The 19362-nt window shown below is 31.4% G+C and overlaps 1 protein-coding gene across 6 annotated transcripts in view; it reads left to right on the top strand.

Moving 5' to 3' along the window:
- Positions 1-8941: 8941 nt before the first annotated feature.
- Positions 8942-19362, top strand: part of LOC140445476 (casein kinase I-like) — a 98139-nt gene continuing 87718 nt past the window's right edge. For 4 of the 6 annotated variants that reach the window (XR_011951401.1, XM_072537515.1, XM_072537516.1 and 1 more), the window contains exons 1-2: positions 8943-9230; positions 9848-9954. Coding sequence is in view for 5 of the 6 variants with exons in the window: in XM_072537515.1 (XP_072393616.1) it covers positions 9081-9230; positions 9848-9954 (257 nt within the window). In the remaining variant the exon portion in view is untranslated. Of the gene's footprint in view, positions 9231-9847; positions 9955-19362 lie in introns of all 6 variants that reach the window. The other 2 variants (XM_072537514.1, XM_072537513.1) reach the window with 1 other exon arrangement.

The raw sequence follows: 19362 nt of genomic DNA, 5'->3' as shown, positions 1-19362 counted from the left end.
TGAAATGTAATATACCTACTCAAAATTGTGGCAGTTAATGTGTTAATAAAGTGTGCTGATTATCAAATGTATCGACCAAATAGTTATTCAATTTGTTTATCCCAAAGAGCGATTATTTAAACAACTGTACTTACCCAAACAGTCTCTCTAGAATTATTTTGTAAATCGCAATCGATTCTTTGAGGCTTCATTTTTAAGGTATATTAAAAAAACCTGAAGATTTTATTAAAGTTGTTATTAAAAAACAGTTTGAAAAGGGGCTGACTTTTTATCTTATAAACATTGGGATTTTTTACGTCACACGCTTGTAAGTAGACTCAGTGAAAGGCTGGTGAAAAAACACACTTTAAAAAAAAAAAAGAAACTTCTATGACCGATAGGAAACAAGATGGCATTTTTTTTACTTAAAACCTTATTTTCATTGTTTATTAACATTAAGAGCTAAAACTTAATTAGATTGTAAATAAAGATCTAGATTTTATGATCCAACTAGATAATAGCATACACAGTAAAGAAGTAAAATGTTATGACCCGTGCTCTGGACAAAAAAGTTTTGGACTCGCAAAATACCGCTACGGAAAAGTGGAGGGAACAACTATCATAGGAAGTTGAAGCTGTTCTTTTTGAAGAGTATATTTTTTCACCAGCTTTCCATTAAAAATATCAAAGTTATTATAAATGTTTAGAATCTAAAAAGTCAGCCCTGTTTCAACCTGTTTTTTAATAACAAATTAAATAAAATGTTGAAGTTTTTTTTAATATATCTTCAAAATAAAGCCTCAAAGAATATATTGTGGCGTAGAAAATACCTCTAAAGTGACTGTTTGAGCAAGTAGAGTTGTTTAAATAATCGCCTTCCGGGATAAACAAATAATAACTTTAACGGAATAACTTTTAAACTATTTGGTCGATATGTTTAAAATTTAGCACATTTTAATAACTCATTAACTGCCACAAATTTAAGCAGTTATATTACATGTCATTATGCAAAAAACAAAGTTATTAACATTTATAAATTACTACAAAAATAAAAGTTTTTTGCAATTATCTCTGGTTAATTATTTATGTATTTTAATTTGGAAACTCTCAAAACAAAGTATTTTTTATGGTCTACAATTTTTATTTGAATTATTTTTTTCTAGAATGTATTTTCTAAGAAAAGTTTTATAGACAAAAAATGTTTTTTTCACTTTTTAGATTATTAAAAAAAAATAAAGCAAAGTCAGCTGTGCGTCTTCACGAATTTTTCATCAGCTATCATTCATATGTCTTTTACAACCTTCAAATATTCATTTAAGATTTTTTCATGTTTTTTTCTTCTTTGACTGGGGTAATTCACAGGTTGAAAAATGAAACACTGACAAAAAATACTTAATTACAATCCAAAAGTCAAGAGAGATGTAAAAAGAGCTCAAAAAGTATGATCATTCTGAACACAAAACAAGTAATGACCAATCTCTGTAATGGAAAAATAAAGAACTTTCATCACATCTCAATAGATATTAAAATCAATACTTTATATATATGACTCATCAAGCAATATTTTGAGATTTGCTTCACGTTAATATAAAACCAATACCTATTGCACAATATTCTTGAAATATGATGCAATATTCCACAAAAAGATTAAATTCCGGTTGCTACAATATATTGCACAATCTTTCAAGATTGGTGGTGCTTTTGTATTTTTTACATGCTTGTTAGCTGCTTATTAATCTATCACTGATATTTGAAAAAAAAAACATTTAGGCCAAGCCGTAAAGTTTTTTTGGCTTTCAAAATTTAACATTTAACATAAATCACCTTTACTATCGTTTGAAAAGTGGTTCGTAGAACATAGGAAACCAAAATGTGTACACAAATTACCTTTTCCTCGAATTTTATATGAAAAAATCTAAAAAAATCGTAATTTTCGGTTTATTTGTGATAAATCTTAATGCAATAGTAATTTAATCGCAATATTGTTAATAATACTTTTGTAGAGAATCAAAAAACAAGTACCTAAAATTTTTTTTATAAAACCTTATCAGTGCATGTTTTACAGAGAAAAGTCGAAAAAAACCATAAAATTTATCGTTTTTTTGAAAAATTCATGACTTAAGCCCTTTTAAAATGGGAAAGCTAATTTTTTGGATAATGTTTATTTATAATAATGTTGATAGTTTTTTCAACATCTTAGTTTGAATATTTTGCACCCATATTTTGCATAATTAAGTGAAGTTATTCGATTTTAATTTAGAAAATATATTATCAACATTTAAAATATATTCTCCAACTTGTATATTTTAAATTTTTATTTAAGTATGGCGAAAAATGTAAAAACGGCGCAAAACACTCTGACCGGCCGATTTCACTATTTGGAACGAAGGAGTGTCCGCAACGTCGGTTTGAAGGTATAATAAGCAGGCAGAGTGTGAAGTGTACACTTCTCGCATCCTTCAATCCACCACTCTTCCGTTTAAAAAGTGAAATCGGCTAGAGCAATGTTTAGCGCTGTCTTTACATTTTTCGCCATACTTAAATGAAAATCGAAGATATACAAGTTGGAGAATATATTCTAAATGTTGATAATATATTTTCTAAATTAAAATCGAATAACTTCACTTAATATGCTGAGCCATTCAAAATATCGGTACAAAATATTTAAACTAATATTTTGAAAAAGCTGTTTATTGTGCAGTGTCCACATTGCGTCTGTTTGGACAGCATATTATAACTAAACATTATCCAGTGAATAAACTTTCCAGTTTCAAAAGGGCCCAAGTTATGAATTTTTCCATTTTTCCCAAAATTCACCATTTTATGAAAAATGGTGAATTTTAGCGGGTTTTCAACTTTTCTCTGCGAAAAATGCACTGATACAGTTTTATAAATAAAAATTTGTTTTTATATTTCTCTACAAAATTCCTATTGATAGTATTACGATTAAACTACTATTAAATTAAGATTTTCCGCAAATAAACGAAAAAATACATTTTTTTAGATTTTTCGTTATAGAATTCTGAGATAAGCTAATTTTTGTGTTTTTATGTTCTACGAATCATTTTTTAAGATATAGTAAAGGTGGTTTGCTGTTAAATTTTAAATTTTTAAGTCCAAAACATGATTTTGCACTACAAACTGAACTAACCAGTGTCAATTTAAACATTCCATGCTACTGTTTGCCAGAGCCAGTGCCGAATCTAGATATTTGCCTTGGGAGGACTTCCAATGAAACACTAACCAAGACGTAAAAAAATACATAAATAATATGTAATAATAATATGTGTAGTAAATATAGTCAAGGGAAAGGTTCAGCCCGGAGGATTCGATATGCAAAATGGCCAAAACATCGAGGGAGGCTATGGGCGAAAATGACATGTATAAATATCTAGGAGTAAAGCAAACGCGGAAAATTGATCATAAACAAATGAATATCGAATTAACTTCAGAGTTCATACGAAGGGTAAAACAGTTACTCCGTTCAGATCTTAATTGTAAAAATTTGTTTAAGTCATTAAACACCTACGCATTTTCCGCGCTTAGCTACTCATTTGGTATTATTTTTAGTGGACTAAAACAGATATAGAAACTCTAGCGAAAAGTACGAGCACACCTCAAAAAAACACGAATATACCATCCTCGAAGTGCAGTAGAAAGAACGACATTACCGCGGTATTTAGGAGGACGAGGACTTATGGATATAAGTGAGCAATTAGAAAAACAAATTACTAATTTAAGAACTTAAGATTTGTGCAGCAGATGACACAACACCTATCAAACTCAGGTAACAAGAAATGCGCATAAACCATCTTACTAAGAACGAAAAAATGCGCATCTGGATGGGTAAACCTCTGCACGGGCGACATCCCAATGAAGTCAGTCAAGACTATAGCGTCGAACTATTGGTTGACATCAGAAAAGATGTTCCCTGAAATAGAAGGTTCATTACTTGCCATTCAGGATCAGGTTATACCAATCAGAAATTACCTGAAATATATCGTCAAAGATCCTCAGGTCCAAAACGACAAATGCCGATATGGATGTCAAGCCCAAGAAACCAACTAACATCTTACTGGGAGCTGCCAGGCATTTGCTGCAACTGAATATAAAGAACGGCATGACTCAGTAGGGAAGATCGGCATTCCTGAAAGTATGCTTGAGAATGACAACTACAAGCTATACTGGGATCACACTGTGCTCACAGTCCAACTGTAGCACATAATAGATCAAATTTTAATGCTAGTTAATAAACTAACGGGACAAAAAACACTAATCGATGTGGCAATACTTTACAACAATAATCTCCGTGTTTGAATAATTTACCTTACAACAATAATCTCCGTCCAAATACAACGAAAAGATCGCCAAGTACAGAGATCTGGAAATACAAATAAGGAGACAATGGAGAATGGAAAGTACCCAGACCATACCTATTATTCTTTCTACCACTGGAGTCATTCCGAAGAACCTCCTAGAAAACATAAAAAAGCTGAGTCTAATTGAACATTTATATAAGATCATGCAGAAAGCTGTGTTACTCTCGACGTCCAGACGCATGCGAAAAATTTTGGGAGATACACTGACGTACCAAGTCACCTAGGACTCGATAACACGGATAGGAGTCCCACCAGAGCTCAATCCTTTTGATACCGTAGATATCTGGGATGAGTGAATTTTCCCCATAGAGGGAGTGTAAGCCGTATGGCTAAATCTGGAATATGATATATTGAATATAAAAGACTGGATAAGTACAAATTGAATAATTTACAAACTATTTGGTCAATCTAGCTGAGATTTAGCATACTTCAATAACTCATTAATTGCCATAATTTCAAGTAGTAATTACTTAAATGTAATTATGCAAAAAAAACAAGTTAATAACATTTATAAATGACTGTATAAATTAGGGTTTGTTCATTAATCTCAGTCAACTGTTATTTATGTATTTTAATTTAGAAACTTGGAAATTATTTAAGATCAACTTTTATTTGAATAATTTTTCTCTAAAATGTATAAAAACGTTTTATAGGCAAAAAAAGAAGGGGGAGAAGTCGGTAAATTAGTGTTTTTTTTACGTTTTTTGGCAATATTTCAAAAACTATGCGGTTTAGCTTGAACAATTCTTTATACAAAAATGTTCTACAATACATTTGAAACAAAAAAGGTTCTATGCATAATCCCTCTACGTTCTTCTAAAAAATAAATGCGTAACTTTATAAAGTCCATCTATCTTGAAATAAATATTCTTAAATTCCAACACATTTAATTTTTTTTATTATGAATTGCATTTTTATATAAAATTTTGTAAAGATTTTTACGAAAGCATTTTTGTATCTCAATGTCGTCGTTTCATTTAGAACGTATTCGATTTAAAAATTATAAATTAGTAAATACACAATGGAATAAATTAAAAATTAAAAAACTCAACCTAACCAACACCAAAACTTACTGAATGGGCAAACAGTTGAATCTTTTTTTCTTTTATTTCTAATGCACTTTTGCTGTAATTTTTGTTCTGTTTGTAGGTATCTGTGCAAATTATGCGATAATCACTTGACAGAGTGTGAAGTATGGCGAAGTTTATGTTAAAACCTTGTAAGGACAAGGACAGTAAAGGAGATGGATAAAATAATTCGGTACAGTGAAATACGTCAAGATTGTAACCCAGCTCAAAAAAATGGAGTTTAGTACAGAAACCTGAATTGATTGAAAGCATCCGAACGGAAGCAAATAACAGGCACGACTTGGGGATATGAGGTAAGTGTGAGGCTCTCTCAGGTCATAGACCTCGTCAGTTGTGATGGAAAAGACCACTGGCATTGTTACCAGATATTTTAAAAGTCAAGATCGTCCCGGTCCGAAAAAGGAGCAGAAACAACCAAAGGTGGGTTAAGTGCTGATGTCAAAAGAGAAGACACTTTGGAAAAGCTGTGTGATTATTTGGAAGAAGACAATGAATGTCAGTACGCTTTTGAAGAATTACAAATTATATTACTTCGACCAAGTGCAGACGTTGAGCTATATACTAACAAACATTTCATAAGAAAACGTATCCAGCGTTATGGTAATAGTTTGCATTTTGCTGTTTTGCCAGAGAAAATAACTGGTATAAAAATCAGAACTCTGATAACGAATCTCAAGGGGAACTAAGAGTGGCTAAAACTGCAGCAGCAAAGTTAACTGTTAAGTCCCTAGTCTCTATAACCAGGTCGATGACAATTAACACCACCAAGGTATGTGTAAGCCCAAACACTCTCTTACAGCTGATGGTGTAAGTAAGGAATGATGAAGAAATATTTCAATATGAACTATGTGTGTATCCTCCATCTTTTTTCGAAGAATCTGACTTAACGAGAAAAGAAAGCAAATGTTCAATGGTTACTGTTTTGGTTCCAGACACAAAATAATCATCATGTAGGTACTCTAGATTCAGGAAAAATGTCATACAGCATTGATGGATGTAATTACTCATTACAGAACAGCGACTGTTGCATTTGATGGATACCAGCAAGGAAATACAAAAGATGAAGAACACCTATGCAGAGCACGTTCTAGCATTGAAGTAAAAGTTGAAGAGTCAATCCATGTAAATGGCGTTTTTCTTAAATATATAAACCAAAGTAAATTTTTAGCTAACGCTAACAACAACATGGCCCTTATTTCACTTCTTACAATACACTTGCAAAGATGTGGTTGCACAGTTCATGAAGCATCGGGTGACGTTGACTTATTAATAGTTTTAACAGCTATTGAAGAAGCTAAAAAAGACGTTGAATCTTGTGTTATTGGTAATGATACGGACCTACTAGTTTTGTTGACTGTCCACGCACCATCAGAAAAGAAATTAAAAATGGTGGTACCAAAGAAAGGCAATCAGCAGGAAAAAGTCTACACTATTGCTGTCATTCAGCGAGGCATTGGGAATATGAAGGATGTACTCCTTGCAATATACGCCTTTACTGGATGTGACACGGTATCAGCTATCTACAAGAAGGGAAAAATTACACCGTATAGGAAAGTGCAAGCCAACGACGCTCTTCGTAGAAAACTTCTAGTCTTCAACGACCCCAAAGCTGACCCCAGTGCAGTAGCTGACGCCGGAAAGCATTTCCTTCTCGCGATGTTTTTTGCCAGCAACATGGAAGATCTAGATTACTTTCGCTATATATTTTTAAACGGCATCTCTTTGCAGGACCTCTTTCTTCTAAGAAGAAATGTGCTCGGATGTACTCCTCAACCCCGAATCCAACACACGCCAGCCATCCCTAGGGATGGGTTAACCTGGTACGGTAAAAAAATAAAGATAATTTTCGCTACCAGTTTTACTTAAAGACTATTGAAATGCAGCCTTTACATTCTTTGGTTAAGTTAGCTGCACTACCCCTCACTTCAGGAGCTCTCAGTCAGCATTCGTTCAGAACCTACCACCAGGTACAGCAGTGGCTAAATAAGAAGAAGAATCCGCTCGAGTGGGGTTGGAAGAAGATTAACGAACATCTGACACCAATTATAACAGTATGTTCTGCAGCTCCCAAGGAATTAATTTCCCTCACAGTGTGTACTTGTAAAGACGAATGCATCCGTAACTGTGTGTGGAAAAAGGCCTCGGATGTGATAATAGGGACACAACCATCATAGACGAAGATGTAGAAGAGGAGGATATTGTATTGGAAGAGGACTGAAACTGATAAATAAGTTTACTTAAACTGATAAATAAGTTTACTTCAAACTCATTGCATTATAATCATCATTATTATGCAAGAAATATTTTGGGTTTTTACCACAGGTTTATATAGCCTAGGCCTGTGGAAGCTTATTTTTCCTTAAACAGTGGTGCCTCTTAGGAGGGTGGTGAGGTTGACGTTCCTTCAAAGGCTTATAACTAACATACCACCGGCCACTGAAATATCAAATTACATTTACAAAATACAATCCTGTTAAAAAATTAGTTTCCTCAGTAATAATATTATAACTTGTCCAAAAAATATCAAAAATATGGAAAACCTCCACTATCACACCCTCTGTAACACCGGAAACGTTGATTTTAGAACAATCACACATCGGACCTTTCTTGTTTTAAATTTCACGTAGAACATTTTTGTATGGAACCTTCTTCACGCTAAACCGCATAGTTTTCGAAATATTTGCAACAAACATAAAAAACTACCAATTTACCGACTTTCCCAACAAAACCCGACGTTCGAAATAGTTTATAAAACAATTTGGTATTGTAGGACAATTTTTACTTTGGATGTCAGGATTTTGGTCTAATTATACCATACTAATATCCCGATTTTGCTTATTTGGCCAGCCAGCTATCTTACACTTTTGGCCAAGAAACGCACAAGCGTCGAATACTACACAAGGAGGGATGGCACGAGACAGAGAGAAAATGCATATTCAATAATGACTCACCTTGTATAAGAAAAAAGAATAAAGTTAATATTTGTGATATTTTAAATTTTAATTTACATACCTACGTTGAAATTTTAAAACGCCGATATTTTGTTTTCTCAAAACAAGTGAAAAAAATATTTTTGTCTCTCCCGCTTCCTTTTTTTTCGTAGAATTGACAGAATTTGTGATTTATTTTTTTAAGGTTTACGAAAGTAGATAACATATTTAGATAGTGTTAAATGCTCTTAAAAAATTTAACTATATACCAAATATGAAAAGAAAAAAAAAAGAAAAATTTGCATATCAGTATCCTCTAAGTGCCTATCAACCTAAAAGAACCTCTTTGAATTGATTTCTGATTCAATATTTTCATTGTCTATCAGATCAATTAGTTCCCAACAGGTCTAAATATATAATTTTTTTCTTTTTTATGATTCTGTTTGTCTCAATAAAAAATCCTGATACAACACTGAGATTTAAACATGCCTTTAAAATATAGGAATCTGCTATGTCTCCTCGTATATGTTGTAAGATGTCGCTGTTGTAGTCAAATGTTCTGACGTCATAAAGTCATTGGCTCAAAAAGAAATATGTCGGCGTGTTGAGAGGAACAAGTGATAGTGTTGTTGTAAAAAGTATTGGTTTTCCGTTATTCAAAATTAATCAAACAATTTTCTATTAGACTTCTTTAAATTGTTGAGATGGCACTTAAAATGGCTGTACATACAAGTAGTATCATCGGTATCGGAAAGCCTGATTATGTGGTCGGAGGAAAATATCGTCTACTTCGTAAAATCGGTAGTGGATCTTTTGGTGACATATACCTTGGAATAAATATTACGAATGGAGAGGTATGTAAATGTTATCAATATTATTTCAAACTTATTTAAGAAACCAATTTAAAATACAGGTTTCTCTTTGTTTGTAACATGTTAACGGGTTTGACACAACTAAATAGGCAAATGGCAGCCATATCCTTTTCAGTTCTTTATGTACCTTGTTTGAAAGTTACCATTCACTAACAGATATCTTATTACTATTCCCCTAATTTATTATATTTTGTTGCTAAAATTAAGTGTTATTATTATCTAAACAAAAACCATACATTAATTCGCAACATTTCAAAAGTAGGTTACTTTACTAAAGTATTTCACAACTTTGTTTGAGAATGAAATATTTATCATTTTTTGTATTTTTTACCATTTAATACGTATTTCAAGTTTTATTTTGTCTGTGACAATTAAATTAAATTGTAATACAGGACCTTATTGTGAAATTAGAGATTTATTGCAAACATATATCATATCTTATTTCTCAATGGTTTAATTCATTTCCTGTTCTTTAACAGTAGTTTCAAGGATAATCTTGAGTTTCACTTTATGCCTACTCTTTCCACATATTGTGAACTAAATAAAAATATCTAATTAGGCTTTTGACCAACATTTCTCATGATCAATTATTATTTTAGGAAGTAGCAGTAAAACTTGAACCAATTAGAGCAAGGCATCCACAGCTTTTATATGAAAGTAAACTATATAAAATTCTCCATGGAGGCATAGGAATACCACATATCAGGTAGGTGAAGCATTAATTAAACACATAAGAAGGATTTTTAAGTAATATTTAACCCATAACATTTATAAGTTACAAAGTCTGAGAAAAATTGAAAATATTAGAAGAAAACTATTTGGCAAAATAAAACACTTGTAATTTAAGAATTGCTTACATGTTAAAATCCTTGTATCACAAGGTTCACAAACCAAAAGTTATATATGGTTAAAAAAAATTGATATATTTGAAATACTTTGTTGCATAAATTTTATTTATTTTCTTGAAAAACTTAAGATCTTTGACACCTAAGTATTTTTTTATAATAATCATTTCTTTTGCGTTTTGGGGCTGTACAACCAAAGAATATAGACGCTTCTATATAAGCGTCTATATTCTTTGGTACAACTTTAGTCCAAAAATGTAAAAAAATTGCATTATATATTTTCATCAAGACCATTCTAAATATTTCACTATTTGTGCTAAAGCTTGCTAAATAAAGTACTTATATTAAATGCCAAACAAATAAATACCAAACAACCTATTAAACCATCAATTTTCATCATCATAATTCTGTTTGCCTTTAATACTACTGTGATCAGCTTTCCTAGTTAAATTTATTCTATAAGCTTTTGTCTTCTGTTATACCAACATTATTCCCTATCACAAACATGTCTTGGCCAAGCTTTGCCTATCAGGTCTTCTTTAGTCTTCATCTACATTTCCATCTGTGCAGTTTTACAGAATTTGGAATTTCATTGAAATGTTTTCATCACAGAGCACAACATTCGATTTATCCATCCTGCTCTTTAACTTATCTGCATGCACCCCCATTTATTTCCTCACCATTCTATAATATTGATGATATATACTTAAACCTCTTACTTTTCACCATCCAAAGTTATCATTTTATTTGTTGTAATAATTTCATATTTAAATTACATTATAGATACTCTATGTTTTTATGCCCTGCTACATTTTGAATCCTCTTCTGTAAGTGTCTTTCGTAATGGTTTCAGTCTTTGCTCCAATTCCCTTTTATTAGTAACACTGTATCATCAGCATACATTAGGTTCTAGAGAATGATAATCTTTAATTTTGCTGTTTTCTGATCCAATACTAATAAGATAATATAAGAACTAAGAGAAGCCCCAGTGCAATCCTACTTTCACATGAAATTTATGTGCCTTTTACTTAACTCTTATTTTTGTCTGTGTACAGAATGTCATTAAATTAAATATTGCGGAGTAATCAGAGAATCAACTTGATTTCTGAATTTTAATTCAGTTTTAGTCATAAAAATATTTTTTCAGGTTTATCTGTGATTCACTGTCTAATGTATTTGGCAATTAACTTTGCAGTTAACTTGTTAAGCTTGTTTTGATTTATGTTATGCTATTTATCATATTACACATATCATAGTTTCTTCTGGAAACTATTTATTATAATTATTACTATCACCTCTTTAAGTCCAAAAATTTAAATATAATAATAACACATCCTATCTTCGAGACTCAAGATAAAAGGATTATTCATTTAATAATAATTTAAAACTGTTTGGGGTTAATAGATAAATAAAATTCCATTTTCCATCTATATACAGTTTTATTACCTGAACATAGCTTAATAATATTAACATGTTAAGCCCAAAGCATTGACACATTCCTTTCGTCTCAGATCAAACATACTGTCGCTAAGTTTTAAAACAATAATTCTGTGGGCCAAATTAATATCTTATCATTTTTCCTGGGATATTTTCTTTATTTTCTGTATTACTATAAATGAATGGAAGTCTTTTTAAAGTAGATATTCAAAATAGTAGATTAATGTATCTTTTTGAGATTATTATCATTTGTAATTACATTAAAATACTTTTAAAAAATGATATGTGTTCGTCAAAAACTTTATTATCTATATTTATTATTGATTAGTATTTTCATATATTTTTTTAGTTTAGGATATTTTTTTAATATATTTATCAAATATGTATTTACCATAGTTGCCATAATTGTTTGATAATTGTTCTGATGTTTTGGCAAGGTCACACTTGCCATTGTCAAGAGTCAAGACAGATTAGTTCCATTTCTTCTAGATGCTTGAAGAAAACTGATGATAAGTTATTATTTGTCCAGCTTTTTTTTCACCATGTTATAATTATCCAACTAAGTCTCATTTAAATATACCATTTTTTGTTTCACTTTTCTATGTTCTCTTATATTTATTATATAATTGATTCTTAAAGAAATCACATACACATTTTAAGAAGCCACTTTTTATTGTGTCAGTAATATTTTAGAAGTTTAGAAATAACAAGCACACACTAGTTACCATCATCATTTATTTGCACTCATTAAAAATCATAAATGGATATGATTATGCTCGCTCAAGCAAATAGGTATTCAAAGTTATTTGTATAGACTAGTACCCAACTGATAAAGATAAATACCACCTCAGACTTTTGGGAAATTTTCAATAATAGTTTTCTCCTAAAATAATAAATTTTTTAACTATAATACATTTCACAATATTTTCTGTTTTCTGCATTAACATTAATACTGAAAGAAGTTGTGTGCTGTCTTGTCTGACTTGTTTGAACAGGTTTGAACAAGTTTACAACACAATCCTTTAATCATGCTCCTCTATATTGAATATTGTCATAATTGCAATTATCAGTATCTGTATTGTATTTAGGATTACTCTGTGCAATATCCTCTATTCAATATTTAAGTCATTATTTTTTAAAACATGATTTGCTAGAAGTAATTTTCTCTTCCATGTATAATGAGTATGATTTTTTAAATTGAATGAATAATCATGTGCTCGAAACAACAGTTTTTAGGTAATTTATATTTAATTGGCTGATTATTTTAGTCAGTTTCAATAACATGAGTAATATTGTTAACTTTAAAATCACATGGTTAAATATAGATAAGATGTTTATTTACATACATTATTATGAGTGTGTTTATTACAAATAGTATTTCACAGTTCAGAATGATATTTTATAGTAAACATGATATATTTTTTATAATATTCCAATTTAATAAATAGAAAAAATATGTTAGTATAAAAAATTCACATTGCTAATTATTTTTCTTCTTTTTTCCTTATGCCTATTTTAGTCCTTAACATAGAATTTGTATCTTCTTTGAAGGCATTCATGTGTGTTTTATACTAAATGTATTTATTGGAGTACCCAGTTGTATTTCCTTTGCATATATTATATCTGGATTCATTCAACAAGTGTATATACCAATTCAATAGCTTTTCATAGAGTTTCATAGACTTATCTTTTATTTTAGGTATCTTTTTCATTCTTCTAGATTTATTTCATTAGTATTATCAAAGTTTAAGGATCAAAGTAAACCATGTTTGTTTCCCTTCTTGTCTTTTTAAGATAGGATACTATATAATTTTTTGGTGTACTAACACCTCAGTATAGGATATTTCAAACATCAGTATTTTTCTATAGAGATGTAAAAAATGTACAATCTAAACATTTTAGTTCCAGCAAATGTATCCTTTTGAGTTAGCTTATTTGAAAAATAAGTGTATGGATTGATAATTCAATTTCTTGGGAAAATAAAATTCAAAATTTAACATATAGGTAATTTTCGTCCTTTACTACTTAATACACTGTCACCCACTTTTCAATAATTTTAGAAACAGACTTAGTTCCAACAGTATTTTCTTGACCTGACTGAGAAATGAACTTATATTACGCAGTCTACAATATTATCGTTATTATTCTGATGTTTAAGTCAATAGGTGTCAATTTATTCTGTTGTTTAGTGTATATAATAAAATTATTAAGTACATTTCTACATCTACTAACGTGTTTATAGTGTATAAAGGTATATTCTACCTTTCCTCAATTTGATTAAACATGAAGGTTGATACATTTTATCATTAATTACTTGTGTATCATTATATGTTTAATTGCCAACCTTTGTTATCCTTATAAATGCTATAAATAAACTGCCAAACAATAATAAGCATGTTACTATTTATTAATAACTTTGTGTTTAAAGTTATTGTACAAATATATCTATTGACAATACATTTTTGCTAAAATCAATATTTATTCAGTTTAATAATGAGGTTAACATAAATGAGAATAATTAAAGAGAAATGAATTAAGAGCTATTTCTTTATTTAAATTTAGAATAATTAGACAAATTTATCTACTTACTAATATAAAAATCGAATCTTTAAAAGAGTTTAACTGAACATTTTAAGTTAAAATTTCTTTTAAATAATAAAATTACATACTCTTAAACTTTAATACTCCACTTCCAGAATAAAATTGTTATTAAATTGTGGGTGGTTGCTTAACCCCAAATTACCGGACTTGTTCAGCTGAAAGTGATTACTGGAATATCATAAATTTTACTATATATAAAAAAATGCCTTGTAAGTACAAAATATATATTCAAAATCTGAATGGGTTGGTTTTTATCACTTCAATAACATATTTTAAACGAATAAAAAATATAATTGTCATTCGATTTTGGCTTGAACAATAGAAGCAAATTTTTCTTTTTCTTTATGTGTGGGAACTTCTTCTGCAGGGTACATTTAGAATGTACAAATATTTTGATGCAAAGTAGCAGTTGAGAATCTTTGTCTCACCCATGGTTCGGCAAGAGACTGGCTCAAATCAACCATATACTGGTACTGAGAGAAGAGATTTTAACCTCGTTTTAATGCGTTGTATGTGTAAATGACATAGGAATTAATAATGGCTATATTAATCCTAGATCTATTTAAATTCCAATAGCTAATCTAAACAGTCAGTTGACTTATGTGTTTGATAATGTCTACCTCAGTTACAGAAGCATCAGGAAGAAATAATTTCTGATCACCTATAAACATGGAAAACAGTGCATCATAACTAGAAATCTGTTACGATTATGGCTTGTCAAATTTTAAACATTAGAAAATGTGATGTTTAAATTTTGCTCATGCACATAAGCTCGTGGTTGCTGAGATTTCATCTTAAATGTTGTGATGGTCGAATTTGTGTTTACGCTAGTGAATGACATGCTGGTGCTGCAGTAACTCAAGTTCAAGACTTTGGTGGCGGTTCTATAATTGTTTAAGATGGGATAAGTCTCTAAGAAAAAACTAATATAGTAGTAATCCAGGTAGATCTACTAAAAGAATATTGTAACAGGAAGTAAGGACTGATTCTATTGAGAATACAGTTTTTATCTGACATTTCTTTGGACTCAATTTGCATGTGATCGTTGAAATGTTTTTCAAATGATCTTCTGTCAAAAGGCATAACTGTAAATTACCAAACGCCTGATCCTATCGAGAATGTGGTTTTCTATCAATCAGATAGCGCCATTACTATTTGTCTGTATGCACTTTTTAGATCTAGTGTAGATAACCAATGGGATCCAGAGAGAATATCCAATATATCGTCTATTTGAGGCAAGGGCTAACTGTCTTTAATATTGTTATGTTAACAGTAACTACATAAGGTTTACTTTTGTTTTTATAGCCGTAAGATTATCTTGCATTTGGCACGCTCTAGTTTTCCAACTGTTTTCGACGAAGGTGGCCCACTTCACGAACAACTTAGTTTCCGTTTTTTTTATAAAGAATAATTTTCCTGACCATTTCTTCCAGATATTCATCCTTCTGTTCGTTTTTTTCTTAGATTGTTCTCGAACTCGATGGTTTTGCGAAGTTTGATTAGCAATTTTGTATTCGAAAACAAAAGATTCTGGAGATAACTCACTCTCATTAACGAAAGTATCTACTTCCATTTCTTCTAAGATGTTATCGGAGGCTGTGGGCATACTAACGGCACTATACAAGGAACGTCTTAAAGTTCTTGCAAGTTCTCTTTTGCACAATGGATTCTATCTCGCAGCCGGGCTTTGTATACTTGCTGTAGATGAGAATCTCTAATAACAGTTTTTGTAACCCTTAAGAATCGATCGTAAAATGTCAGCGGCATCACCTCGTAAAACTGCAGCCGAGGAAACAGATTTTTCTTCTATTAAATGGTTGGTTCTTGCAATAGCTTCAAATTTTGAGATATATTTATCAATAAGATTTCCCATCGAACGGTGGCAGTTTGCAGAGCATTATTTTTTCACTATTCAACTTAATTTCTCTTGATTTCTAATTTTTTAATTTTCTGTTCTAGAGTGTCTACATTTTTGTGTACCTTATCGAACTTTTCAAAGTTTCTTTAATCATTCTCTAAACTTTTATGAATTTTTCGTTCGTCCTTCTGAAAGTTTTTGAATCATTTTTTTTAAACTTCCCCTATAGCTTTTCATCGATGAATATTCTCATTATTCATCTGCCGATTGGAATTTAATCTTCAACACGTTCCTGAAGCTGTTCCCGTAACTGTTTTAATGTGAGAAATTTTAGCAGCATCGTTAAACGAACCAACGCGATTTTTTTTGTTCAAAAGTCTTTTTTTCATCGATGTCCGAGCAGTTAACGCACTCCCGAATATACTTTTAAAAGTTCAATGTCTTTATTATTTAAATTTCTGACACCAATTTATTTTTTTTTATCTGTAAATTATTTAAACAATTTATGCCACTTCCGACACCATATGTAACGGGAATTAAAACTCACGGTTCGACTTATATTTAGTGATATTTATTTACAACCTTATTCTAATAATGCATCTTCATAAATAATTTCTAATAAAGTGCCCTTACAATCGGTTCTTTTTATAGCTAAGTAATTTTTTTGGGAAGGTTCTGGTAAATAATTCCAAGAAGTCGTCGATCAGGTTTCCCGCCCCAGACAATTCTCGACATTATGACTCATGCCCACAAGTTTAGAACCGTAATTGATTACAATATGCTGTAGATAACAAATTTTTGAATGAATCCTCGTCTATTCGTATGTAATTCTTGAAATCTGTTGGTTCTCTGATGCATAGTTCGTTAAATAAATTCATATGTAAATAAGTATGTCTTTGCAGTAACCGTTTCTTACACTAGTTTCTTTTCTTTTTCACGTTGTTGTTGATATATTTAATGACATTAGAAGTGTTTCACCCAGAAGGAATAATTTCTTTTAATTTTTTGGCAACATGGTAGATTTACATCAAGAATGAAACGATAACGTTGTCAAGAATCTGTGGAGGATGGTGCAAAGTGGACAGTGTCCTTCCCATCATATCCCATACATGTTTGATAGGGTTTAAATCCAGAGCACGGGGCGGCCACGGCAAAACATTAACGCCAGCTTCTTGGAGAAAGTCCATAGTTTGACGAGCAATATGGGGACGCGCGTTGTCTTGCTGAAACAGGTCGTCTCGACGGCCGTCGAGATAAGGCAGTCAAGTGGTTTGTAAGATGTCATCAACATAACGCCCAGCTGTCATACTGCCTCGAATAAACACAAGTGGTGATCGGCTACCATAGGCAATAACCCCCAAACCATTACTCCAACTGTCCTGTGTATATGCCTCTCAACAGCAAACCCGATATCTTGTCGCTCTCCATATCGACGTCTTACCATCCTACGACCATCATGAATTCGTAAACAGAATTGTGATTCATCGCTACATTACGCCATTCTGTCATCCATGCTGCCGTTCTCTGCACCAACTCAAACGTTGATGACAGTGGTCCGCAGTCAAAGGAAGCACTAGTTGTGGGCGGAATGAAACCAGTCCAAAGGCTCGAATGCGACGGTATAGTGTACGCTTACTAACAGGTCTACCTAATACTCCAAACCATTGGTCAGCAATTTGAGGATTAGTAACAAAACGGTTTCGCAGAGCCAGTAATCTTAAAGCGCCTATCTTGACGCTCTGTGGTACGCCTCGGTTGACCAGTTGGTCTTCGTATTACTCTATCTTCATTTGTCCACACACGACAGACACACATAACCGTCATTGCTGTACAATTAACACGACGGCCAATTTCGCGATACGACAAACCCATACCTCTATACGCAATAATTCTACCCCTATCAAAATGGTGGTAATTTTGTTGTCTTCGAACTCCATTTTCTTACACTGTTACACTGAATACAATTAGACTGAGGAATAATAACTAAAAATTTCTATACGAACCGGTTTTCAAAAATTGGTCTCTTCACAAAAAAATTTAAAGATAAAACTTTATTTTTACAAAAAGTAGATATTATCCGAAAATAATGCGACTACTACAGCAGCTGTTACCTTTTTCGAAACGATTGGGGCCACGATGAACAATTTAATGTGAACTAGTTTTTCACGTCTGTGGGAAAAACGTTCTACGATCTGTCTTTATGATTTATTGTGCAACTTATCGTACGAACGGTACATACAAAGTCTGTGGGCAGTTAAACGTTTAGAAATTTCACATTGTTGCTAGATAATGCAAAACTACGTGAAATATTCAATCAATGTCTTGCAGTGGACTTAATCTTGAATCTTATAAAACACTTACGGAATTTGTGAAGACATCACGGATGATACCAAATGCACGTCAAAGTTCCCGAGGCATTAGAAGAAGCATTAAAAATATACTTAAAGGACATCTTCAAAGGATTATACCAAGGAAGTATCCTGAAGCTATTCGCACTGGATCACATCATTTTTTTGAATACTTTTTGCATTAGAAACACACATCTTAAGAATTAGTTCTATTTATTAATTTACAGAAGAAGATAAAAAGACTCCAACAATTTTGATATTTTATTTGAAAATATTTTTATTCAAAAAGTTATACATGTATGTATAAAGAAAAAAGAAGATTTAACAGTTTTCAACCCACAATTACTGCAAATGCTGAAATATTCACCCATTTATGTTTGATATTCCGTTATCAACGTTAGCTAATCGATCAAGTTTGTAGTTTACAACTTTTATTAAAAAATATTTAGAACATACTTCCTACAGACCTGTTTTATCTTCGAAAAGAAATCGCTTTTACTTCCTTGTAAAGGTTCCTGATTACATTGTAATAGTTCGAAAAACGTTTTTTATATACATCAGATTTAAAATTACGAATTCTCAGCTTTGTTAAGATCCACTTGTAAGTTGTGTTAAACAACTCGTACAAAAATTTCTTCCATAAAGACTTAATGATTATATTAAAATATTTATCTTTTCTCACCTATTGTGTGCCATATCTTTGAGCTTCTTTATGTCTTTTGTTCTAGAATTTCTTCTAGTCTTCCCTTTTTTTTATTTCGTTTTAACCCTTTTCGATACAAAATTCACTTTACCATGTAAGAGAGTTTTCACTTTACTTTTAAAATAGTACTTCACTTAATATTAAATTCTAATTGTTAAGGTAATAATCATGATTATTAATTTTTAAATTAAATTAAATGATATTAATTAGCGGGTAGCGAGTAGATACTCTCTTACTTTCTTGTTAGAAGATAGATCTACTTTAGGAATGCGACCATGTCCACGTGAACCCTAACTATCTCCCAATCTCCTGGTACCTGAGA

The sequence above is a fragment of the Diabrotica undecimpunctata genome, chromosome 7, assembly GCF_040954645.1.
Source record: "Diabrotica undecimpunctata isolate CICGRU chromosome 7, icDiaUnde3, whole genome shotgun sequence".
NCBI classification, from domain to species: domain Eukaryota; kingdom Metazoa; phylum Arthropoda; class Insecta; order Coleoptera; family Chrysomelidae; genus Diabrotica; species Diabrotica undecimpunctata.
The sequence above is the reverse complement of the archived record's forward strand: the minus strand, read 5'-3'. Positions and strand labels throughout refer to the sequence as shown.